The sequence below is a fragment of the Lagopus muta genome, chromosome 3, assembly GCF_023343835.1.
Source record: "Lagopus muta isolate bLagMut1 chromosome 3, bLagMut1 primary, whole genome shotgun sequence".
Taxonomy (NCBI): Eukaryota; Metazoa; Chordata; class Aves; order Galliformes; family Phasianidae; genus Lagopus; species Lagopus muta.
This window is the reverse complement of record NC_064435.1, coordinates 24792005-24818300: the sequence shown is the minus strand read 5'-3', so window position 1 is coordinate 24818300 and position 26296 is coordinate 24792005. Positions and strand designations below refer to the sequence as shown.

Below are 26296 nucleotides of genomic sequence, written 5' to 3'. Positions count from 1 at the left end.
GAGTACTGTTATTCATTTACTATCAGTTAATAGGAACAGTGACTATTAACAACTTGCACTCCTGTTGCAAGCAGATCAAGTTACTTCAGGGCATTGCATCACGGTGCCAGGTATCACTCAGTTCACATGCATGAAATGCCTACACTTTGCCTAAATCCAAAATGGATTGGATGGAATGGATGCCTACCTGTGTGACCTGGTGTAGGGAACCTGCTTTGGCAGGGGGGTTGGACTCGATGATCTCTGGAGGTCCCTTCCAACCCCTACAGTTCTGTGATTCTGTGTGAAAATCTGGATTTGAGGATATTAAAGTAGCTCTCAGTGAAGAAAACAAAACACTGAAAACTACTGAATGTTTATGGCACTATAATCCATGAAATAAACTGTTATACTGACATTTTTGTTGTTAAAGTTTATTAATCCAGTGATGTGTCAGAGCCTACTAGACTTTAATAGTTTACAGTGAAGCAGGATTCTTAACCATCTTCTCAATATACTTCTTCAGGAATAACTTGTTTTCAAAGAAATGCCAGAAATTGATAGGTTTATGGACACAGCCACTGGAACAAATTGTGTTAATGAATTTAATCCCCAAACTGTACAGTGCAAAATGCACAGTCTCTGAGCACCTCTCCAATAAGGGCACTTGGCACCTAAGATACAGTCACAATCCTTCCTTGCTTCCTTGTCTCTCTCCATAAATCTTGCTGTTTTTCTCTGCAAGATTTCAGTTTCCAAAGGCCAGTGTGGAGGGGCTGTGGGGAAAGAGCTACAAATATGTTTCACTTTGGCTCTATGTATAATTCAGTGATTGCTGTTTCCTTTTTATGAAAATGACATTTTACAAGTCACTGTGAGGCAAAACACTCTTAAGCCTGCATAAAAATAAAAACAAAACACCAGCATCAGGATTGAATAATGTCACTAGGAATGAAAGTCACTGAAGGCAGCAGAAGAACCCAGGGGACACTGCTCAGCAACAGCACTGTCACATGCAGCAGAACAGGCAGCCCCTCACAGTGAGAATTTATGTGGTTTGCTCTCTGGGATTTGGGTGCTTAATTCTATGCTAATCCACCTCAGACAGAGATGTTATCAAAAAGAGATCTAAATTTTCATGTTATTGCCATCCTCCTACCATTTATGATCAGGTAGTGTTGTACGTGTTTTTCCCCTGCCTGGAGTGGTTCTGTCCTTGAAAGTGTGCAGTTGTTGTATAGCTGCATATATAATGACCGTTTATTTACACCAGCAGTGACTTATGCATTATAGCTATTCTATTTAGAAAGTTTATGTGATAGAAATACTGTATATGTAAATACATGAACTCTTTTCTCTTTCAGCATCGTGGTGGGTCCTCAATAACAACTAGAAGCTGTGATTCCAAGTAACTATGTCATGTTTTTCACTACAATAACATTGATTTAACAGTGTACAGGTGTGCTGGGTTAGAGGTTTATCATGTGATACTGCAATACTATGGATGTAATCTCTTCTGTTCTAAAATAAGGAAAATCACATTCATTGCCTTCTTGTGATCAGTTTAGTGAAATAATGCATTGTAAAAGCTGAAAAAAAGACAAAACTAAGCTCAACTGTTAACTGTGTATATTTAGTCCTGTCACAGAAAACTGCATCTTGATTGGTGTGACTGAGTATTTGTGAATACTTTTAGTCTCGCATTAATAAACAATTGTTACTTAATGCTGCTGTTTTCTCCTTGTACCGAAGAAACAGGTATAAAGTTGAAAACACATTTCCATAAATGTCTATGTCTAGTTTAGGAGAATAAATGAATAATTTGTTCATGTTAATACTATCATTCAGGAAATTTTTTGCCAGGTATAAAAAGCAAGCAATCTTCATTGCAGTATGGTTCTGTAATCCAGACGCTATGGCTAAGACTAAACCTGACATTCTTAAAACTGTCACATATAGGCACTTGCTGGGGATCAAGGCATCTTAACTACTTAAGAAAAAAATAAAACCAGGTCATATCCTCCTTTAATGGCACAGATACTATTATAAACACAGAAATCTGTGATCCAGCTACATATCTACTTAAAGGGCATCCTAACATCCACATTACACTCTTGAGAAATCAGTGAACAGTTTAAATCTCTCCTGCCTTTAGCAAAGTAAAAGACAAACCACTCATTTTCCCTTAGATCTAGTTGACTTTTTTTTACTTTGTCACAACGTCCATCTGGTGTACTGTATGTTTTCTTTTCATTACTGATCTAGCAATAAAAAAAATAAAGTGACCATGACACTGCTAGAGGCTAAACTGGTACTGAAAACTGACACTGTATAATCAGGTTTATTATGTTTTTCCAGTTGTAAGAAATTATCTGCTTAGAGGTGCTGGAGCAGAGAAACTCATTCTAGTAGATGCCACACATCCTCCTAATAAAAATTCTCCGCTTGTTTGCTAGTAAACAAACACTTGCATGAATCATAAAAGCTTGTGTATTGTTTAAGAGTTTTAAGAGAGCTATACAATGAAATTGCCTCTGACGCATAATGGGGAAGACTCTCAGATGAAAAAGAAACATACTCAAAACAGATTTTTCTCCTCAACATTAGGTACTGTATGAGGTTTATGTGGCAAGACTTTAGTAGCACAGTTGGCTTCTATGAGCAGAGCCCAGCAGCTACCCCATGTCAGATAAGAGCCAGCACTAGGTGGCTCTGAAAGGGATCTACTGCTGGCCAGAGCTGAGCCATGAGCAATGCTTGGGAAAAACTGCTGCACAACAGTAGCTGGGAAAGAGAATTGAGAAGTGTGAGAAAAGTAGGTCTGCAGCCATCGTCATCAGGGCAGAAGGAGGGCAGGAGGTGCTCCAGAGCTGAGCAGAAGTTTCTTGAAGCCCAGGAGAAGCTTGCCCATGGTGTACCACACACAGCAGATTTCCACATGCAGCCCACAGAGAGCCCCTGCAAGAGCAGGCTCCAGAGCCAGAGCTGCAGCCTGTGCAGCAGAGCCATGGTAGAATAGGAGGTCTGAGGGAGCTGCTGCCAGTGGGTCTTCGTGCTGGAACAGTCTGCTCCTTAACGATGGGCCCCATGGTACAGAGCCATATTGGAGTGGTACTTGGAGAGCTGCAGCCTTTGGGAAACCACCCAAGAAGGATTCATTCAGGAAAGACAATCTGTGAGAGGAATGCCACACTGGAGCAGGGGCAGAGAGCAACAATGAAGGAACAGCAGAGACAAAGCATTATGGACTGACTGCAGCTCCCATTCCCCTTCACTGCTCAGATGAAGGTAAAAAAAGAGTGGACAGGGGAGAAAGTGTGCCTGCTTTTGTTTCTCACTGCTCTAGTCTGTTAGCAATAGGTAATAAATTAAATTAATCTCCCTGCACTGCTTGCTTTGCCCACAGCAGTAATTTGAGAGTGATGTCTCCTGTCCTTATCTCCACCCATCCCAATCTCATAATATTTACTCCTCTTCTTCTTTTGAGGAAGGACAGCAAGAAAGGGGTGTATTAGAGTTTAGGTACCTGCTGATGTGAAACCACCAGATTTGCATACAGTATACGAATAGAATATACTTGCAAGCTAATTTTAACTGACCAACCACTGCTAAACATAAAAATAATAAAAAGGAATTCAAATAATATGTTTATTAGCACAGTTGCAGGAAAAAAAACCAATATCTGTGAAAGTCAACTTGACATTTTTCTGCACTAATTAATATTCAACACAATCTCGTTTAGCTCCTGCTACCTTTTGCCACTGAAAGGCTGAAAACTTGCCTTCACCACACACAGCATGTTATTTGAGGTCTGAACTCAGGTTTTGAAGATTATTACATTTGTACAGAATAACTATTACTAATCCTTGTCAGCTGAAAGTTGTTGTAGATGAATACTCAGACTTATGCTTTCTCTTCTAAATACTGTTTTAGCTGAACCAAAATAAACTACAGCATCCACTATGTATTGGCATACACTTTACCAGGTAAGACAAGTAATGAAAAGCTGTATTGTTTCTTAATGTTGCCCATTGTTTCCAGTTAGAAAAGTGAAGAACACTGGACAGTTATTTACAAACAGCTTTGGGAAATGCAATTATTCACATTTTGTGAACAGGAAGACTGCAAGAGAAGAGAGGAAAAAAACAAACGTTTAGGAGCACATATCCTGACACATTTGAGATTTGATGGTGTTTGTTATTCTTTTATTACTGGTAAGAAAGGAGCAAATGAGGCCTCAGTCAAGTACTGCTTTAAAGTTTATAGTCAAACAGTAATGCTATGTAATGCAGCCTATTCAAAGAAAACAACAACAAGAAGTCACACCAAACTGTAAAATGATTTATTTTCACTGCAATTGTACTACCATCTCAGGTGCTACGAAGTATTTTGCCTTCTGAAGCATTCTGGAAATTACAAATAGAAACAGGTATTTGTACAGACTTTGTAAGCTCCTGTGTTCACGTGTAGGCACCCAAGTACCTTTAAAAATCTTGAAGGTCTACATTACATGTAGCTCCTTCACTGATGGATTTCTCATCTTCCAAGCTACCTGTCACTTCTTGTATATGTCAACAAAAGGGTTGCTGTTTTCCTGCAAGACAAACCCTCAAGTTACTTCAGTGAGAGAAAACTAAGTTTCCATAGGTCTGCTTATAAACCTCTTCTACCAATAGAGAACCAAGATTTTAAAAGCAGACACTATCAACAGTAACATAATCTTATGTCTAAAACAATCTAACAATGCACTTATGCCACCTTCCTGCACATACACTCGCCCACCCCAAAACAACCTTATGCACCCCACCCTGGCTTACACCAGCTTTTACTGTATTTTCCCCCTAAGCTGATTCCTTGCAATCTAGCTATGCCATAAGCAATTTTCACGCTCAATCTTCCCCTCCAATTTCTGCACGGGTCCTCCTCTATCCATGAACATAACTATGTAAGAGCATGCATTATCAAAATTGATATTGTATGTTTTCAAGCGAGAGATTTTTTGGCATTTAAATATCTTTAATAGCCTAATTTCCATTGCCCTTAATACAAATAAGGTAGTTTGTGAATTTTATGCCTCAACACACCACAATAAAACTTACAGAAGAACTAGGACAAAAACCCTTTTCGATACTTTATTGTTTAGTTTGCCTTCTAAAGATCTCTGAGTTTTCTACTTAAGTATTCATGCAAACATATAAAACCTCTTTCCTTGTCACCCTCTAATAACTTGCCCCAGAAACAAGATGCTGTCCAGAACTGCTATTTAAAAGAAAGCAACTGTCATACTTAAAATTAATTTCTCAAGATCAAAAATTCACAAGGGACTATTGAAAGGATATAGGTAAATCTATCTTAATCCAGCTATGACAGTGCAGAAAAAGGCTATGCATGGATGAGAAATAATGATAACACAAACTACAGTAAGTTCATTAATACAATTTTTATAGTGGACGCTGATGCACAAACTCTGAAATCAGAACTTGTCCAAACCTTCAAGACTATTCTCTTTGATTTTGAAAAGGCAAAGCAGGAATTAAGATAAAAATCCAAAATTACACTGCACTATGATTTCATGTAGACTCTACATTTGGAAAGCTTTCATTGGCATAGCAGGCTAGTCTGAAGAAAAATGTTTCTTATCAAATGGCTATTATAAACCTCTATGCTTGTTTTTTTAAAGCTTCCCTTGAAATAAAGAATACACTTACTGGTTTTTCAAGTACAATTGGATGATCGGGCAGAAACTCTGGCTTCTTTTGAGAGAGCGAAACGCTTGAAAGCTCCAAGAGGAAATCTCTGCTGTATTTGATCCTTTCTGTAAATACACATAATTAAGCTCAATATTGATGTTTAATGCTCACAAGTTGAGAATACAGAGAACTGATGTGTCTTCTTGTTAAAGAGGGACATAAATGTAGTAAGGGACATGGGGAAATACTGGTGGCAGGTAGATGGCTGGACTAGATGATTTTGGAGGTCTTTTCCCCCATCTTGGTAATTCAATGACTTTAGACAAAAAAATCTGCTTTTATATAAAAGGCAGTATTAAAAGCAGTACTAACTTAAGCCTGATCTTGTATGTTGGTAGTAAATTACATAGCACCCCATTTTATTTCTGTCACACTGACTTAGTAAATACAGTAGACTGTTCCAAGCTATTAAGGGTTTGGGTTTTGTTTTGTATTGTTTTCAATACAAAAGAATGCAAGAAGTGAGCCCAATTTTATGCTACAGACTCCCTGTAATTTGTTCAATAAGGAAATACCAGTAGTTGGTCTCGGAACCCTGGAAGACAGCCTCTTTGTAACTCACACAGAAGTAGCATGTTTCTACTAGGCAAATCAAACTTAAGTCTCATTACTCTACCACTGGAGGTTTCCCAGCTCACTTGTGGCAAACATTTACGCTTACATGGAATGTTATGGGAAAAACAATAATGTTTCACACTGCTCTTAAACTGTGTTATAGAAAGGAAACAAAACTCTCAACTAATCATAAAAGAAAATCAACCAATATGTAGCCCACATCCCTTCAAAATTCATTTGCCCTCTACCCAGAAAACACAAATCTGACAAACATCTGCTTACAATGCGTTGTTACCTTTTTTTGCATCCAATTCCTGTTTGGGTTGAAGAGGCACTGTGTTTTGAGTTAAGATCTTCATTTCAGTCACTTCAGATAACTAAAATAGGGAGCGAAACTGTTAACAGGAATAGGGGTCAAGTAAAAAGTCCGAGAGATTTCACTTGAATTTGTAAAACATTTCTTATTACTGGTTATATATAATAAGGGAACAGTTCAACTACTTACAGAGCAGTGCAGGTATTACTTATTACTTATATTAGAAGGAATACGCACATTTGAAACAGCAATCATTCAGATAGGATTTTACAATGCTATTGCTGTTTTTTAATAACAACACAAATCTCTCCTCCTCCTCACTTATCTAACCTAAACACTGCCAGAATCCAGAGAATAATAAGAGGAGGACAAAAGACTTTCCTTAACACAGAATGAGAGATTTGGATTCCCACACAATGATTTAGTGGAGAGTTGTTAGGGTAGTATACTTTGGTTGCAGTTAGACTTGATGATCTTTAAGGTCTTTCCCAACCTGTGCAATTCTATGATTCTATGAAATGTTTCATAAGCAGCAAGACCCAAGATTTACAGTACAACACTGAATTCCATCTGGCTAAAAACAACAACAACAACAAAACAAAAAAAAAACCCACACCATCTTGAAATCAGTATTTGGGAAAGTATGGAAACAGTTTCCCCTCCAAAATTTGTTTTGGTTCCTGAAAAGTTCCACAGGGGTTTGGCCAAGGAACTGAGGAACTAGGAAGGACTGGAGGTTTTGCAAAGCACTTCTTTTCAAAACCCAAGATAAAAGAAATCACAAAAAACCATCACGTACACCTCTACGTCTTAAACTTCTCTGCACTGATTGTTCATCTTAAAACAGATCTCCCAACCCCCTCAAAAAAAAAAAAAAAAAGTCTTTTTTTCTCAAATACCTACATTTGTAAAAAGCAGGAGCTATTTATTATTTTTGAAAAAGATAGCAGCCAACACTCAGTATTTTAACTGCACTACTAGTTTTCAGGGGGTGCTAAGCACATTGCAGTCAGAGATAAGAATTATGAAATGGTAAAATATTTTAGCATTACCCTGCTCATACTTCCACTTTCTGTGGTTGACCAGTTACCTTTTCCACAGGGAAAAAAATCTGAAAGATCTAGGGATTTAGAAGGATTAAGTTACCAGCGAGTCATGCTGCTAATTCTAACTGCCACTTTCTGATTTCTGAGCAGTCGTGGCAAATCTGAGCTATTAAGAAGCGCCTTCAAAGTACAGCAAAGGAAGGTGTATTAAAACACTCTCAAGGCCACAGCAATTTATAGTAATGTGTGAGACTGTCATCACAGTATTGGCCAAGGAATTTTAATCTCATTTTGAGGCAGATGGGGAAGGCAGGCAAGAACTGAGGAAACAGGAAGGACTGGAAGTTTTGGAGTGCACTTCTTTTTAAAACCCAAGATAAAAGAAACCCCCAAAAGCCACAGCAATTTATAGTGATGTGTGAGACTTTGTCACCACAACATTTCTTCCTGCACCACTGGCATCACTGCACTCTGCCAACTGCTTTCTAATATCACAATTTTGATATGTGTGGTTTTCAAGACCTAAATAGTGGAGAATCACCACATGCAAAAACAGTCTTTTACATGCTCGCATGTGAAATGCATCTAAGAGAATGGAATTAATCTATAAAGAACAGCCCTACATCACTGCATGTACTTTCAAAACTCTAAAGTTCATTTTCACATTACACTTAAGTTGCAAGTTAGAACTGTCAGAGCCTTGTCAAGCCTTTCCTTCCATATTAGGTGATGTAGTGAACTCAGCACTCTGTATCTTTTCTTTCAAAACTGCTTTGTATATCATGAAGGAATAAAAGCAATACTTGGCTTTAAATTATTCACAGTGCACAATCCAGGAGAAGCTCTATCTGGATTCTCAGGCACTTACACTCCCTGAATATCATTTTGCCTGTAACAAAGGAAAACGTAATTTCACAGCTAGGATTTTTTGCCAGTAGCAGCTGTAGAGAAACTCAAGTTTCAGTACTACCTCATGAAAACCTGAACACTTTCCACAGGCTACATATCTCAACTAATTTTTTTAATTAGTTAATTTTTAATTCTTTAAAACAGTTAATTAATCATTTAAATCAGGTTGTTCACTGCTACCTAGCTGCTCAAAAATTGACTTGAGAACAGTGCGGAACCTATCATAGTTTGATTTTCTTCCTCTCTGCAAGTGGAAGCACTGCTAACAAAATGCCTCCATTATTATACATCTGGTTGGAATCTCACACTTCTTTTTGACACTTCTAGTGTCAAACACCCAGATTTAAGGACAGCGTTAGCTAGAAATACCACTTTTCACTGAGAAACACAAAGGTTCCACCCAACTTTATTTCATGGCATGCTGTAACACGCACCTTCATCAGCTTTGTCATTCAGTATTTACTCAGTACTCACCCAGTCAACCTTACTCTGCAAACATACTTGAGCATTGCTAGGTAATTCAGTCTGAAAGTTGAAAGCAACTTCTGATGCTGGCAAAGATAAGAGAAAACATTACAATAAAAGTACTGTAAATGTAATCTGTGATTTTATTTTGTGATATTTGCCTTCAGGGCATTACTGAAATTCAACTACAAAGAGATTATACAGGAATTCATTTATTCACACATTAAAAGTTCTAACTCACCACAGGACCAATTTTCCACTTCTACCATGAATTTTAACACAATATGAAAAATTACTCAGTTTCTTTCTGCATTGGTGATGCTGGCATTGTTTCTCCGGCCACTACAGATTTCCAACTTATTAATAGCTTCAGTAATGTAATACTCAGAATGCATAAACAGGTTTAAAAAACAAACCAACAAACAAATAATGCATACACCTGATATAAATATTACATTTGTTTTTTCCACTAACTTGTATGAAGGCTTGATAACAATACAGTAAAATTGAACAATAACCTGTTTGTTAAATTACATGCTTTTAATGTTTTCAACAGAAATAGTCAACTAACCCAAGAGTCCAAATTTAAGGCCTGATCTGGTTTCCTACAGTTTGCCAGATTTACAGATACAAAACCAGAAAACCTGATGTACTTTAAATTAAGATTTCATCGCAGAGATGATATAGAAAGACCAATGCACAGCTATACATCTCTGTAGTTTGAATAAATTAACTTTGAAACTCTAATAAACCTTACATACCCTTCCTATCTCCTTAAAAGAAACTGATGTTTCGGCTTAGCAAGCTACTCACCTTGTTTAGAAGGCAAATGGGACGCAGGTAGCGCTGGTTGGAGGGATTTGCCAACGAACTGCTGAGCTCCCTTCAGCATTTTGAAGTGCCACGCTTTAAAAAAAAAAAAAAAGCAGCAGGGTAAATAAGCAAATAAATTCACAGGAAACTATCAAGTCCATGGGTTGAAACTACAGATATTAACGAAACTAAGAATTCCCCTGTGTTACAACCTTCTCAACTCAAGAAAAGATAAGGCTGAGAAGTTGTAGACAAAAACAGCAATGAAAACTCCTGCAGAATGAACTGAGACCGCTGACTTGGAAGATTAAATTTCGTTTTATCCAAATTAAGAATGCTTACTTAAGGCTATATACTAGATACTAAATATGCACACAAAGCAATGCATGACTGATATCAGAGAATCACAGAATGGTCAGGGTTGGAAGGGACTGCAAAGATCATGAATCTCCAACCCCCTGCCACAGGCAGGGCCACCAACTTCCACATTTAATACCAGCTCCAGCTGCCCAGGGCCCCATCCAATCTGGCCTTTAACACCTCCAGGGACGGGGCATCCACAGCCTCTCTGGGCAGCCTGTTCCAGCACCTCACCACTCTCACTGTAAAGAACTTCCCCCTGACATCCAACCTAAATCTCCCCTCCCTCAACTTAAAACCATTTCCCCTTTTCTTTGATATCTGCTGCATCAGAAGGTGGAAAAAGAAAACCCCAGTTTCCCTGTGTATCCTGATGATAAATGGCATGCGTGCTGGTAGATTCCACAATGAAGCAACCATTTTTAGAAAGCATTCTCCTGTAGAGCAAGACAAGATCACGTGTAGCAATGACAAACATCCCATTCTCTTCCTTGCCCCCAAATTTCCAAGGGTGCCCACAGAACCACACAGTCACAAACAAGGAAGCTAAGAGAGGGCAATCTGGAAAGGGGCAAGATCAGTGTTGGTGCTAAGGTAGCTCAACTTCGTCCTTTTTAAGTCCAGCAGGCACAAGGATGAAGCTACACGAGATCTCCACAAGTCACCCAGCCTAACCTTTTGCATTCTCATGCTATTCTATCCTTGCAATACCAAGAAAAGCAGAGCAAGGCTGGCCTTGGCAGCACCGCCTCCATGAGGGAGCGTTACTCCAGGGCACCTGCCGCAGCCCAGGCTTTCTCCTCGCACAGCCCACAACCCGGCTCCCCGGCTCCCACCCGCTCCCGCCGCTCACCACCTCCCCCCGGCCCCCTGTGGGCCATCAGGATCCTGCTGCCCACCACCTTCAACCGCCTCCTCGGCCGCCCGAGCCCCGCCCGCCCCAGCCGGGCCCTCGCCGCAGCCGTTGAACGGTCACTGAGCGCCCGCCAGCCCGCGCCGCTCCCGGCGGGACTGCGCCCGGAGATACCCGTCCTCTACAGCACAGCCCTGTTGCCTTGGGGCCTTACCGCAGAAATAAGGAGAAAGAGAGTGACTTTCGTACACAGCCCTAAGGCCTCCCCAGGTGCAGCCACCTCAATGAAGAAATAAAACCCTCAGGCCCGAGAGAGCACGCACTGGAAACTGAAAAGCAGCCCAACCGCACCGTGTGTGACACCAGGGAACGGGCGCCAGCTGCTCACACGTGGCCGCGTCCTGCTTTGGAGTTCAAACGTGTTGCCCTTACAGCATGGCATCAGCATAGCATCGGCTCTGCTAACTCCCGAGGAGGCAGATCAGAATTTGCTGATGTTAGTTTCGTAGATTCCAGGTTGTCACCTCATTTATTTAAATTCATAACATTAATGAAAAATCCTTAACTTCTTAAATCTTTTAATTATTTTAGTACATAAATTTCCTAACACTTCCTCTGACTCCAGAGGTTCAAAACAGGTATGCAAAATCATACAGCTTGATTACATAAACAGCAAATACCTCGATAAGGAATTTTATTACTAACGTTAAGATTTGCGATACTAATTTTCACCAATAAAGACTGATTTATTTTGCTCCACCAACCATACTTTTGGCTACTACTTTCTTCTTCACTACTTTCTTCTTCACTGCCACCTCTGAATTGTTTGCCTCAAGTCAGATGAGCAAAGTACGATACTGTCCCTGAAATGGAGGGTAATACATACAGGTCTCATGTTCCTGTAGCATTTTTTTCCCTAACACAACACTTCCCAGTTAGATTGCTGCTATACAGTGCACCATCACGTTCTTGAATGGGTGTAGTAGCTCTTCAAACCTGCTACCCTGCTTCCTGCCATTTGAAGTATGGTTTGGAGTCATCTCTCCCAAGTGTATCATTACTTTATATCGTATCATGTTTCTTCTGGCCCGTGTCATCTGTTCTCTGAGGATTGTAATGTAAAACAGTTACTTCCCTATCCAGATCAACCTTATCCTTTAGCTAAACCAGTGCTATTTATTAATTATTAATATGTAAGTGCGCATAAATGTTACATGTCTGCTGCTACTGCAGAACAGTTCCTGACAGAAAAGTCAGTGGGGCAGCCAAGACAAAGCTGTTTTTTTTTTCTTTTTTTGGTTTTTTTTTCCCCCACAGGGCTTTTGCAGTTTTGAAAGAACTGTGTCGCAGAATCACAGAATGGCCAGGGTTGGAAGGGACCTCAAGGATCATGAATCTCCAACCCCCCACCACAGGCAGGGCCACCAACCTCTTCATTTAACACTAGACCAGGCTGCTCAGGGCCCCATCCAACCTGACCTTGAACACCTCCAGAGATGGGGTCAGGTGCTGCAGAATGCTTCCATATGTTCAACACAGCTCTTCTTGAGGTTGACACATCAAAATGACGTTATGTACAGTGATGTAGTTTCACATGTCATTCTAGTATTTTTGTAGGTTTAGATATGCTGAGGATGGATTAAACAGTAGAAGCCATACTGGTGTATTTCACAAAGGCTGTGGGCTGGGCTGCTGCTGTTAGTACACAAAGGAAGGATAAGAGGACGGGCAGAAATGGGGTACGAAGAGGAGAGAAATTGAGTGTGCCAGATAATTTGCCAGCTTGTTGCGTCTGGTACTGCTGGGAAGATGGAAATATTAGTGCTGGTAATGACTGTTTTTTTGAGGCACTGATCATCCCAGCAGGAATAGTTATCACCTTGCACGCTGCCACCCTGACTTGGCAATGCCAGCAGTAGCAGTGAGGCCAGCTTTTCAGCATTCTGGCACAGGCAGAGGGAGCACTGGACCACAGCCATTTCACAGAGCCCAGCAACCTGCTGGCTTAAGCCACCACGTACTTCGCTTAGAGAGAATCCTGCTTCTGACTGTGGTAAGTGGAAACATAAGTTGCTTTGTCCACTTTATCAGCTGCCTACCAGTTTCTCTGGTGCTGGTTCCATTCTTGCAGAAATTTCTGCTTCATTTGATGTTATTTATGTTCTTGCATTATGTGTTGATAGGCCAGTGATCTCTCAAATACATGATACAAATAACTTGAAGAACCAATACATAATCCTCAGTTAAGGATTATATATTTTATCCTTAGTCAAGGATTATATATAGCAAAATAGAAATATCGCAGCTTTTACACATGTATGAGCAAAATTCAAATCTAAATGAAAAACAACAACAAAAATCTCTATTTGGTGAACTAATAGATTTTTTTAATTATTTTTTTAACGTACTTTTTTGTGCTCCTGAAGTATAAAGATTTGAGAGTCGTACAATCACATTTACTCTTTTCACTAGATACAGTTCAGGAAAGCACAAAGCACTAATGAAAAATGGTTTCCATACTGCATGTGTAAAAATGAGTGATTGCACATCTAAATGAGCATTTAATTGTAATTTTACATTATCTTCCAAATGAATGGCAGTTAGTAGCAGAGTGATGGTGTGCTGAAATGAAAGGACTCTCAGGCTAGCCTGGGGGCAGACTTGTAGTTGCAAGTTTTAAAAGACCTTTTCCGTGTAATTTGTCATTCAGTTGTGCCAGGTGTAATCAGTCTACTTGCATGTGTAGTTGTGATTTATGCATCAGTCCTTGTTGAGATTTTTTTTTTTCCTAAGGCCACTTTCAAAGTAACTTCATCACACATCAAAAAATTTCCAATGCCATTTGTTTTCATTAGTCAGTCACTAGAAAAACACTGCAAGAAAAATGTGTGTGTGTGTGTATACATATAAATGTGCTTACTGAATATTTTGGTTGTATCTTGGTGAAGTGGTTACTTCAGCTGTGCTTGTCATCAGCTTTTTCCTTGTCACTAGCACAAAGAAAGAATGCAAAAGCTCTCTTTTACTCCTGTCTGTTCCTAAAGTTGACCTCCTAACTATAAAGATTTTTCCTGATTTTCACAGATTTGAGAATTTAGAATATCAATAATGATGATTAATTGTATTCTTATAGATTAGAGAAACTGTTAAATTAAAAGCAGGAATTTATTGGTGCACTTAGTGCCTACAAAACATGTAACCAAAAGAGGTTTGAATGCTGATGATCAGTATACAATACTGCACCGAGTATGTTAATAAATGAAAATGTATTTTCTTCACATACAAAACTTTCACTTCTGTCAACTCTCATGCTTCTCTTGGATTAAGATTTTAAGCTTTTCTTTAAAGTTAATTTTCTGGGATCATTAATTTTAACAGAATCTCAACATTTAGCCAGGCTGGATGTGGCTCTGGGCAGCCTGGTCTGGTGGTTGGCAACCCTGCACATAGCAGGGTCATTGAAACTAGATGATCATTGTGGTTCTTCTCAACCCAGGCCATTCTATGATTCTATGATTTGTCTTCCAATCTTCTAATCACTGTAAATGTGGAGAAAAATCTGGAAAACACCACTCGAAGTAATCATAAAAATATCAATAAATCCCCAAAGGGCACATAAAAATAATTTTACAAATAAGTATACAAAAGATACATAAACATTAAACAGTCATTATTTTGAGAAAGGACTGCCTTGCTCATCTTTCATCACTGTGAGATGGCAGTACTGAATTATAAAACTTAATTACTGCACCTAAACTGAACATTGCATTCAGGATTGTCTGAACTGAATGTTCTCAGCAACTGCAGACACTGAGCACTGGAATTTCAACTGACCTTATTTAGTAGGCTCTGAGAATCACCTGCTGTTCCTCCTTCAAGAAGAAGATCCCAAAACCTACAGGCAGGAAGATGAAAAGGCAGAAATGTCACAGAAACCACAGAATCCATTATGTTACAGAGGTTTTACATCAGCATGTGTTGTCACTACCAGGACCAGCGCTGGTGCTCCACACTTCTCAGAGTTGCCCTTTTGATTTTAGAAAGCTCAACCGTGTATCTGCTGAAGGAACTAGCATGTGGGGGGCACATCTCAGACGCAGAGCTGTATTTTGATAGAATCGCATTGGATAATGTGGAAGAAGATGCCATGGGACAGTTGATCCTAGAGAAGCAAAACTGCTGGATTACAGTAAATGGCTTAACAACTTTTGTGCATGCGAGAAGATCTTGATACTTTCTTCTAGTCTATGGATATATCCCTTGTTGGCTTATGTCGTACTAACAAAAACATGAAAATTTCAATCTGTGGTCCTACAAATCTTCAACTAAGAATCAACAAATGGATTAAAATTCATCCACATCTGTTGTTTCCAGAACAAAGTTCTGTAGTCTGTGCACAAACACCTAGAAGTAGAGAGATTAATAGAACATATTTAGATAGAAATAGATAATGTGTATTTTTATATATGCACAGGAAAAGAGACTTAAACATTTCATAGTTCATAATATCATGGAAGAGTTCCATTTGCTTTGGGAGAATGGAATTTTGAAATTGTGGCTTAATTTAGTGAAAATTTTGTACTTTTTATTTCTCCCATAGGTTTGGGCCAGAATTTCATCTGTTATTTGTATAGATTCCCCGTGAGCTTTTTCTATCTGATGTATCTGTCATAGCTTAATTACAAGACCTTTCTACTTGTACTGGAGTTAGTCTCTGAATTTTAAAACAAACTTCAAGAGAAATCTGCTTATGTTCCAATAGTATGTAAAATTTTGCTTTCCAGTATTTCATTGATGGGAATTACTTCTAGTTCTTACGCTGACTGAGATTACAGTCATAGCTTTTAATACCAGGAATTCAAATAACATAAATAAGAGTCACTTTAGATTGAGACTATACAATATGATTCCAAAATTGCCACCTAACCCTGCACTGATAAGTCAGCATACAGTAAAATGGAGACAAGAGTCAAGACCAAGAGAATTATTAATATATACATATATATGTATCAACATTTGGATGTGATACAAGGAGTCCCTTTTTCAGCAGTTGTGCAAAAGCGTAGTTAATGTACAAATTACAGCCATCAGAACAGTGCATTCATATTTCTCAGACCTGAGATAATCTGTTCATGTTACAGCTGTGGGGAAAAATAGTTGTTAAAATTGTTGACAGTTTTATTTACAGACCAAATAGGAAATACAATCCCAACATAATAAACCAGTTACGTGTTCAGATGTGTGTGTATACATAAGAGGGTAAGAATGACATTAATGATTCTTCCACTATCACACACCTTGGTTTGTCATCCTAAAATATATTTTTGTAAAATGGCTAAATAGAAGTTACCAAGTATTGAAAGTGAAGAATCCTGACCTCATTTATCTTTTCTTGCTTGTAAGGTAGGGCTGTCTTATAAGGAATCAGAATAAAGTTTCTGACTTATTCAAATTTTAATTTACTTAAAAGATTAATATTTCTATGGCTTTTAAGTGAATATCTGTCTTAAATCAGTTCACTCTGTTTTTCTAGTTGGTGCTGTACATCTAATATGCTGACAAACTCTCAGTCAATGTAAGTTCAGCACGTGCTGAAGTTTCATGTGAGATGTCATCTCTGGTTCTGTGTTCTATGTGCATGTGTCTTAGGTTTTTAAAAGCACAGTACGGCAGAAGTGCTTTGCAGTCCTTTCTGTCTGCACCTGTATTCACTTATATTCTAAGACAGGTAATGCATCATGTCATACCCAGCAGATATGTTCTAATCTTGGAAAAGGACAGTGAGAACTACTGCAGCACCCTGCAGCTTCTTTCTGATTCACACTTCCAATTCCCTGTGGAAGCAGGGCAAGAAAGAGGTGGGGGATGAGCCTCAGCCTTGTCCTAAAGTGGATTCTGGAGCACGTACCTACCAGTAACACAGATATAACCTGGCTGTCCTGCGTGCTGTCCAAGACAGCAAATGTAAAAGCATCATTCTGTGCTTCACTGCCTGGAAGTAAAGGTCCTTGCCAGGCAAACTATCCTGAGAGAACCAAGTTAGTACACTGGAGGGATCTGAGAAATAACAGCTAAGAGGCATAAGGTCTAGCATTTAGCAGCCTTCTTTTCTCTAGCAGAAACAGCGATTTGATAGTCAGTGAAACAACTCCCTGCCTGGCCTGGAATTCCTTGCAGCAGGAGCTAATTACCAGAAGTGGGAAAGCTCACCAAATGTAGGATACTTTGTAGTACTGGAGTGCAGTAAGGGAAAACTAATGCCCTGTGAGGCTTGGCATTCCCTGCTGGAGATTACCCAGCTAACAGAAGACAGAAACTGTACAGTTTATGCTCCAATACCCTCAGCATTTACTTACTGCCAGTCACCTAATCTTGCCACTTCATTGTAGCAATGGACCCATCAATTTAGGACAGAAGGGTCTTTTGGCCGAGATCTTCTCATCCATATACTCTGAGCCTTATCCTGTTAGTTACTCTGCTCTTAAACACACAAAGGCACAGAGGAACACAGAGGAAAAGCAGAGTCACCGAACAGCAAATACAGGAGAAGGTCAGAAGCAAAATCATTGCCAATCTCATCAACCAAACATAGGTTTAATTGAAGACACAGAAAGCAAAAGCAGTGCCTGGTAAACATATTCTGTAAATGAAGCCCTACGCCCATCACAGGAATCAAAAATAATCTGATATTTTGAATATAGCAGTCCAGAGTGTGTGCACTGGAGAAAGTTCACTGCCTGCAAAACAATAACCTAAAGTCTTTGACATTATTGAGAATGAATAAAATATTTTTATGGCCCCCTAATGGCACAATTGAGAGTTTTAGATTCATCTTACAAAAAATAAGAAGAAAACAGATAAAAAAAATCAGATCAGTTTCTCATTTTCATGTAGGAAATACTGTTTGATTAAGAAACAGTCCCTTCCCTGAGCATATACTATTTAAATCTCTATGAGGATATTTTATCACTTTCTTCTTCCTTTGCCTGGTCTCAATAACCAGCATTAGAAATGGTCTAGTACACTTACTGCAGTGTTAAATGTATGTACATATATCTATCTATGAGCTATTCTGGGCATAACAAGAGTAAGAATTGTTCTGTGGTAATATCTTTTGTTTCAGAGCTGCAAACTCTTCCTCATATCAGTGCACTGTAAGTACTGTGGCTTCTAGCCTGGCTCTTTCTCTGGCTCAGCAGTGGGCAGTGTCATACAACACAGGGCTGTGCTGTCTGTGCGTGACAGCAGCATTGATTTTTCTGCGCTCAGCGAAGCATAAGATGAGAGTTCTCCACACTTAACCTGCCCTGTCTTCTTAATGCTAAAAGCATAGGAAAATCCAGCAGTTCACATGACAGAGTCTGAATTAGGTGAGGTTACAGTATTCCTTCTCGAACTCATGATGGAGGACTATGAATTGGAAAGCTTTCACTTCCTCCCAAAATGAGATATATGCCAAGCTTTCAATTTGGAGTTTCAATTACACTGAATAGTGGGAACTTTTGCTTTACTTCCAGACCATTTCTAATCTTATTTGAAATGGAAAGGCTGCATAGTGTTTTTGGGTGGTTTAATATGTTAAAATCACAATATACTTAATGGTTACCTTTTCTGCATTTTACTCTAAAAACAAAGGCAGGTAAACGGTTTATTCTCATTATCACCAGATCTACATAGTGTGATAACTAGGCCATTTCTGCCTTTGCAAAATAAATTATTGTTCGCACATCTGAGGTTTTACTATAAATAATAGCTGTGATATTATATATTTTTAAGTTTGGGGGAAAAAAAAAAAAGGAACCTCATTTGTAATGTTTGTGTCTTCTTCAGTATCAGCCTGGTGACGTGTTGACTTGCTGCAAGGACCAGGCAATGGGCCCTATTTTGTACCAGTTCTTTTACTGGTGACAGGACGTTTTGAACAAAACTGGAACTATTCTGAATGGAAATGTAGATTCCAGTGATTTTTTCAGGACACCTCCAGTATCTTGTCTGTTTAGCAATATGTAAATGAGACCACTTCAGTGTTTTCTAATCAGAATAAAATTAATGAATCTGGGGACAGTTCTCACGCTATCCCTGTATAAGACAGTATGTACAAAGTGATGCTTACAGCGATGAATGTTTTATTAACCTTATCAGGGCTGGAAAAGAATCATAGAATGGTTTGGATTGGAAGGGACCTTTAAGATCACCTAGTTCCAACCTCCTGCTATAGGAAGGGACACCTCCCTGTAGACCAAGTTGCTCACAGCTCCGTCCAGCCTGGCTTTGAATGGTTCCAGGGAGGGGGCATCCACAGCCTCACTGGGCAACCTGTTCCAGTGTCTCACCACCCTCACAGTAAAGACTTTCTAATACCTAGTCTAAATCTACCCTCTTCCAGCTTAAAGCCATTTCTCTTTGTACTGTTGCTACCTGCCCATATAAAAGGTCTCTCCCTAGCTTTCCTGTAGGCCCCCCTCAGGTACTGGAAGGCTGCTGTAACGTACCTCAGAGCCTACAAAAGGCTGACTGCACACAAACGTAGGAAGAGATTAAAGCCTAACAATGATGAAAACTCTTTTTTTTTTTTTTCTTTTTTGTGTGTGTTTGTGTATGTGAGAGATCTCTGGCCAAAATCTAAGCCATTTCACAGCATACCATGGCATGTCACAGCATACTAGGCTGCCCAGAGAGGTTGTGGATGCCCCGTCCTTGGAGGTGTTCAAGGCCAGGTTGGATGGGGCCCTGGGCAGCCTGGTTTAGCATTAAACGTGGAGGTTGGTGGCCCTGCATGTGGCAGGGGAGTTGGAGATTCATGATCCTTGAGGTCCCTTCCAACCCTGGCCATTCTGTGATTCTGTATGCAATTTATTCTGTACCATGCATGTATTTTTAATAGCTTTGCTTAACTCCATTATCATCCAAATGTCCAGTTTAGAGGATCTAAATACAACATTACATAGATTTGTAAACATTACATAGCTTTGTAAAGGGGGACATGCAGGGGACATACACAAGCATGATCAAATCTCAGAGCGGGCTCTCGCTTCCACAGGTGTTGCAGCTCCTTAATGTTTGACATAATACGCACTGAAACAAAAACAAAAGACAGTTAAATCTTAGAGAATGAAAAATGTAAGTTAAATATCAATGCATAAAGCACAATTGACCGTCCCAGCAAAGTAACAGTAGTGCACATTTATGTTAAAGGGCACAGTACTGTTTTCTGCCTCCTTAATAACAAAGGTGCATAAGCAGCACTGCGGGCTCTCATAGCCCTCTTCAGCAATGATGAGGGATAGCCAAGTAATTTTTTAATGGGAAAAAATCTGAGAATGCCAGTTTAGCAAACTCAGTTTTCTATAGTGAAGACTCCTAAGGTGATTGCATGTCAGAGCAATACAGACACAGATCTCTTGAAAACCTACATACACTGTTGGCTTACCTGGGGAATACTTGGGGTGCTGTGCCATGCAGCCTGCTCAGGGTAGGAGGCTCCAAGCTAGCAGAGCCTTTCAGGAAGTGCACAGTCCCTTTCAAGTTGATATGCAATAGAAGTTTTAGTAAAGATTCATTTCTTTAAGGTGCTTTATGCTTTATCTCTCTGAAATGGTCAGAAGTTATGATGGGCATGTTATAAATACACCTCTTAAATGGGCAAAAATTTCCAGTACTTAATGAGTTTGAGGCTGGAATAAATTACATGTAGTAATATCAATCAGAGATTAAAAAATGAAAACGTCAAGAAAAAGTACAACAATCTTGTCACAAAAATAAAAATAACTGAGTATTACATAAGTAAAATACTAGGGGTAAATACAGTAAAAACAATTTTTAAATTTTCTATTTAGGTTATTTTTTTTAATTATTTTTTATTTTTTAAGACAGAAATGGACATATGGCTGGAGAGACACGTGTGTGTGTAAGAGGCTTCATCAAATACCACAGAAAGTTTAAAAATGCTGCTTCAGGAATACTAGAAGTTCAGCCTGGTCTTGCTGTGAAGGCGGCACGCTGTGCCTTTGGGCCTGGACCTCTAAGCCTGATAGCATCTTCTTTGTCACAGAGTTTCTACTCAAAACAGTCTTGAAATTTCTTCACACATCACTGTCCCTAGCAGATATCCCAAGGGAAATAAGCAACATGCCCTCTGAGGTGTTTTTCTAACCTCAGTGCTCTGTCTTTCCCTCAGCTTTTTAGACAGTGAGAAACGCACTCAACTTTAAGCTGGAACTGCAGCTGTGTCATTACAAATTGATACAAAGCTATGAAAAAGAGTCAGCATTATTTTTACTTAGAAATAAATTATTTTTTCACATCCGGCACACTTCTGTTGTATAAAACTTTAATACACAGTTGATCTTAGGAGCCCATCGTGTTTCTCATCCAGTATTGTCTTTTAGCCATTGTTTATAGTGTTCTTAATAAGACCATTTGACAGTCATTTACCAAACCCACCAGATCAGCAATCTCCAACCCATTACGCTGTCACAGCTGTTATGCTTGCTCAAAAGATTGAGGTGAACGCATTTCTTCCTAATAACCTGTTAAAAAGGAACCATAAAAGTGGCTATATAGGACCAGATCAAAGATTAGTCTCCCACAGTGTTTTCCTGGAGAAGCTGGCAGCCCGTGGCTTGGACAGGTACACTGTGCTGGGTAAAGAATTGGCTGGAGGGCCTGGCACAGAGAGTGGTGGCGAATGGAGCTAAATCCAGCTGGCAACCGGTCACTAGTGGTGTTCCCCAGGGGTTGGTGCTGGGGCCTGTCCTCTTCAATATCTTTATGGGTGACCTGGATGAGGGCATTGAGTGCACCCTCAGTAAGTTTGCAGATGACACCAAGCTGACAGGAAATGTCGATCTGCCTGAGGGTAGGTAGGTACTGGTCAGACTGGATAGCTTGGCTGAGACCAGTGGGATGAAGTTCAACAAGACTGAGTGCCACATCCTGCACTTTGGCCACAACAACTCCAGGCAACACTACAGGCTTAGGGCAAAATGGCTGGAAGATTTTGTAGAAGAAACAGACCTAGGGCAGGCCCATCTGAACGTGAGCTATCAGTGTGCCCAAGTGGGCAGAAGAAGGCAGCCAATGGTATCCTGTCTTTCACCAGAAATAGCATTGCCAGCAGGAGCAAGGAAACTCAGTACAGAGGATAGATAGTCCTGCTGTACTCAGCACTGCTGAGGCCACACCTTGAGTCCTGTGTTCAGTTTTGGGCCCCTCAGTACAGCAAAGAGATCAGGGCCCTGGAGTGTGTCTGGAGCAGTTTTATGGGGAGCAGCTGAGGGAGCTGGGATTGTTCAGCTTGGAGGAGACTCAGGGCAGACCTTATCGTTCTCTACAACTGTCTGAAAAGAAGTTGTGGTGGGGTGTCACCCCTTCTCCCATGTAATCAGCAACAGGACTAGAGGGAACAGCCTCAAGTTGCACCAAGGGAGATTCAGGGTGGATGTCAGGAAAAATTTCTTCTCTGAAAGAATGGTCAGACACCGGAACAGGCTGCCCACAGAAGCAGTGGAGTCACCATCCCTGAATGTGTTCAATAAACATTTAGATGTTGTTCTAAGGGACATGGTTTAGTCGGGAAGTTCTAGTGGTAGGTGGACAGTTGGATCGTATGATCTTGGAGGCCTTTTTCCAACCTTGGTGATTCTGTCTGTTTAAGCTCAAAGTCCTTTTTCCGAAAGCAGCCAACACTAAATGCCTACACCTGAATGTAAAAGCAGAGAAAGTGATACAGGGATGCCTCCTCTCAGAACTTTCCACTCAGCTTCCAGGGGAGCCTAGAAGATGAGCTGCTAGCTCCTCAGGCTAACAAGTAGCTGCACTGTTCTAAAAGAAAAGCTTCTTTGTGATTAAAGCTTTAAGAAAGTGAATTTAGGTATCTTTCTCCTTGGCTCAGATAACTGTAACCAAGTCCTGCAAATGACTCCAACTGGATTAAATTCCTCTTCTTCTTGACCTTCAGCCTTTTGTTCCTCCATCTCCACGCAATCGAACAAACATCAACTGTATGGGCAAAAATCACAGAAGGAAATCTGAACCAATGAAGCAGCTCTGAAGTTACTTTCTACCAGGCTTTCTCCCCGATATCCTTGCAGCACAGCACTGCTGCTGGAGCATGGTAGGGTGACAGAAGCTAGTGGGAAGCTGAACAAGTGGAATACTTGAAGCTGACATGGCTACTACAACAAATGTATTCTTAACTTCACCATAAAGAAAAGAAACTTTGCTAATAAGAGAAACATGCATGCTGTGAGCATCCAGCTTGCAAAAGCATTAGGATTGCAATTTTCTACTGCTAAGAGCTAAGCAATTTGAGCTAAGAGCTAAGCAATTCTACATCTTCATGTTTTCGTTTTTGAAATAGGAACATCAATCCTTGCAATTGTGAACCAAAATCACAGAGGGAAAGTAAGCAGAAAGAGATACATGATGTGCTTGAAACTTGACTTGAAAAAAAGTCAACTCATGCCAGAAATGAGTGAGAACTGATAGAGCTTGTTTCCATACAAATATTTTTTTTCCTAGTGTTACCTTGCATAGACTGAAGTTGCAGCCTGACCGCTTCCCCTGAGCGTTGCCTTCTGATGCCTGTCTATGACCTGGTCCAGAAGGCAAACTGCATCACCAGCCTAGCCCTCAGCAGCACTCTTTCATGTGCTCTGCTTCTTCTCTGCTTGAAATAATCAAAAGGTTTTATGACAATGCTGCTGAGCTGTTAAGACCAACCTTAACTTTTTTTTCTGGTCTCAAAATACAAAAACAGCAAAACAAGCTTGAAGTTTTGCAACTCTACCTCAGATTTTTTTTTTTTTTGGGGGGGGGGGGGGGGTGGGGGGGGGGGGGGGGAGGTAAGGCATGAAGAGTGAGAAAGAGGCAAAAATAATAATAAAACCACTTATCCCCCCCAGAAAAGAAAAACAGGTTAGTGGAAACCAAGCAAAGTCATAACTCATCATTCTCTGATCTGCACATTTTTTCATGCAGAAATCACACCATGAATTCCTTGGTGACCTTCAATACCTCTGGAAAAGATGGTTTATGAGCATTAGAGTTCAGGCTTTATTACTTTTTATTTATCTCCTGACATTATTTAAGGGGAAAATACTGTTTCAGTGTTAGAGAAATAATACAGCAAAGACCTCCACAGAGGAAAATACTGTACGCAGCAAGGAAGGCACCACATCAGTCCTACCTTTTGGAATTCAATTCCAGATCTCAGTGTCTTGTTCAAATGTGTTTTGTTTTCATGATGGTCTAATGGAAAAAAAAATCTCCAGTAATCCTTAATGCATCTAAAAATTAATAATTACATCAAAACTTACAGGCAGAGGACAAGGTATCAGAAACTAACAGAAGTACCTTAGAATCAGTATTATAGGGAACAAGGCTATGTTTTTTTTCTCTCTCCTGGTACATCTAAATACATCTGTCCTATTCCTGAGAGACGTTCTTACTTTATGACTACATCAATACAGCATTTTTATTTTTCCTTACTCTAACAAAGTTTTGCCTGAAGTTCCCACCTAACCTAAATCTCTGCAACCTATGTCATGTTTTTTTGATATCTACTCTCTGGTTATTCTTTGCAGCCTTTTCTTTATTTAAATATGTCCTTGTTAGTTCTTTCAGCCTGTTCTGCAGGGCAAGCTTTGGACATCTCAAGTTACTCATTTCAGTTTTCACGTGGAAGTAATCAGTCAATACCTTACCTGAAATGCATCAACCAAAGCTGGACACAGAAGTTCAGTGAGGACTCTCCCCATAGAGCAGAAAAGCAAAGACTGTTTCATCTTCTAGCCACCATCCCCATCCTACTGACATATTAACTAGCACAGATGTTTTGGGATGTATTAGCATTTCTTCCTAGCTACAAGCTATGGAAGATAGCAATTGATTTTATTTCATTGCAAATAGCCCTCAATTTAAGAATTTGACTTTGAATCCAGCCTTTCAGCTTGCTCTGAGTTTTTATCAGCTTTTTTTTTTTTTTTTTTTTTTTTTTTTTTACCACTTAGGCATGAAATGCATACTTTAAAAACACAAGTGGCAAACACACCCCCCACGTTTAACAATCTTTGAATAATTTTACTGCTGTGTTTCACAAGCTTGCTTAGGAAAACACTTGAGAAGTGTTTTTAGAGACTTGGCTAACCATTAGAGGGCATGTTGCATTCTGTGCTTCATTTGCACCATATCTTAAAAGACGTTTAGATTGATCTAACATGACAAGTCATTTTTGCTGCTACTCACCTAACTATTATTCAAGTCCACCTTTTGAGTTACAGGGATTTTCTAACATTTGATATTAAGCTGCTGCCTTGTGAAAACATACACTACCTGAAAGAGCAGAAAAAAAACCCCAAATATTGCTCATATTCTATTTTTCAACATTTCAACAAATGGCTCCTAGGATATTTCAACACCTTCTTTATGTACTTCATGATGAATTTCTGGCTGAATTGAAACCTTTGTCTCCTTTCAACATGCTGCTCATTGCAATGATCTTCTGATAACCAAGCATACCTTCAGAAAAAGCAAGACCAGAGGACAGCACTTAAAATGAAACATACTGCAATCTATAAGGGATACAAGAAAAAAAAAAAAAGACATTCACCAGTAGGTTCATAATTAAAAAATAAAGAGTTAAGGTCTGAACAGTTTTCAGTCAGCAACACTCCATCTCTCTCACATAAATCTCTTCAGCGAGGAGGGGAAGAGATTTAGAAAGGGGAAAGATAAGGCCTGAAAGCACAGGAGTCCTTAATCCTGAGTTCAGACAGTTCCTTCCCCCACCCAATGCAGTACAGTGATCAAGGAAAAGATCATTAAAAGCCAACAAAAGAAACTAGTGATCTAAAAAACTAATAATAAATCTCAAAATTCTTCTAGTAGTCAGTATGCACAGGACAGGTCTGGTTGTTTTTTTAATTTAAAGCTTAGTGAAAGCTTAAGGGATTGAAATGTTACCTGGCACAGAACACAAGGACTTTGTGCAAATGAACCTGCTTCACAAGTTACCACATCTATTCCAGTTCTTGGTAGATTTCCTTCTACGGTTCTGTACAAACTTTCTTGCATGTTTAAAATGCCATAATTTTTCTTAAGTTCTCATCAATTATTTCATTAGTCAGGCTTCCTTTTTTTTTCTTTCTCTTAGGATAGAAAAGCAGTGGTTGATTTTCAATGCAGCTTGCACTGACTCTTTTTCAAGATGTTTAGGGCAGACATTATTTTGAAATACAAGACAACTAGA

At 39.6% G+C, this 26296-nt stretch overlaps 3 protein-coding genes across 11 annotated transcripts in view; 1 reads left to right on the top strand and 2 right to left on the bottom strand.

Annotated features, from left to right (window-relative positions):
• NECAB1 (N-terminal EF-hand calcium binding protein 1) overlaps window positions 1-4171 on the top strand; it is a 56937-nt gene extending 52766 nt beyond the window's left edge. The window contains exon 13 of the mRNA XM_048939626.1: window positions 1344-4171. Within this exon, the coding sequence (XP_048795583.1) occupies window positions 1344-1372 (29 nt within the window). The 3' untranslated portion in view covers window positions 1373-4171. The remainder of the gene's footprint in view (window positions 1-1343) is intronic.
• A 128-nt stretch (window positions 4172-4299) lies between these two features.
• C3H8orf88 (chromosome 3 C8orf88 homolog) lies at window positions 4300-11992 on the bottom strand. Of its 9 annotated transcripts, none has more exons than XM_048939634.1 (6): window positions 11933-11992; window positions 9834-9926; window positions 9030-9106; window positions 6580-6661; window positions 5688-5794; window positions 4300-4573 (listed from the first exon to the last, which is right to left on the bottom strand). In XM_048939634.1, the coding sequence occupies exons 1-6, from the start codon at window positions 11952-11954 to the stop codon at window positions 4535-4537; spliced, it is 420 nt and encodes a 139-aa protein (XP_048795591.1). In that variant the 5' UTR covers window positions 11955-11992; the 3' UTR covers window positions 4300-4534. The 9 variants fall into 9 exon arrangements, with proteins under 9 accessions (XP_048795591.1, XP_048795589.1, XP_048795592.1 ...); XM_048939632.1 differs by lacking the exon at window positions 11933-11992 and adding an exon at window positions 11398-11886; XM_048939635.1 differs by lacking the exon at window positions 11933-11992 and adding an exon at window positions 11261-11391.
• Window positions 11993-19295: 7303 nt separating this feature from the next.
• The window catches only part of RBM12B (RNA binding motif protein 12B), a 1112412-nt gene continuing 1105411 nt past the window's right edge, over window positions 19296-26296 (bottom strand). The window contains exon 4 of the mRNA XM_048939618.1: window positions 19296-19362. The gene's annotated coding sequence lies outside the window, so the exon portion shown is untranslated. The remainder of the gene's footprint in view (window positions 19363-26296) is intronic.

Excerpts from the sequence above, each read along its gene's own strand:
- C3H8orf88 (XM_048939632.1), bottom strand. The coding sequence starts at position 11,494 with ATGCTGATGCCATGCTGTAAGGGCAACACGTTTGAACTCCAAAGCAGG. Across the intron at positions 6,662-9,029 it reads TGCAGAGTAAGGTTGACTGG|TTATCTGAAGTGACTGAAAT; the intron begins GTGAGTACTGAG and ends TCCCTATTTTAG. Across the intron at positions 4,574-5,687 it reads CAATTGTACTTGAAAAACCA|GAAAACAGCAACCCTTTTGT; the intron begins GTAAGTGTATTC and ends TTTGTCTTGCAG.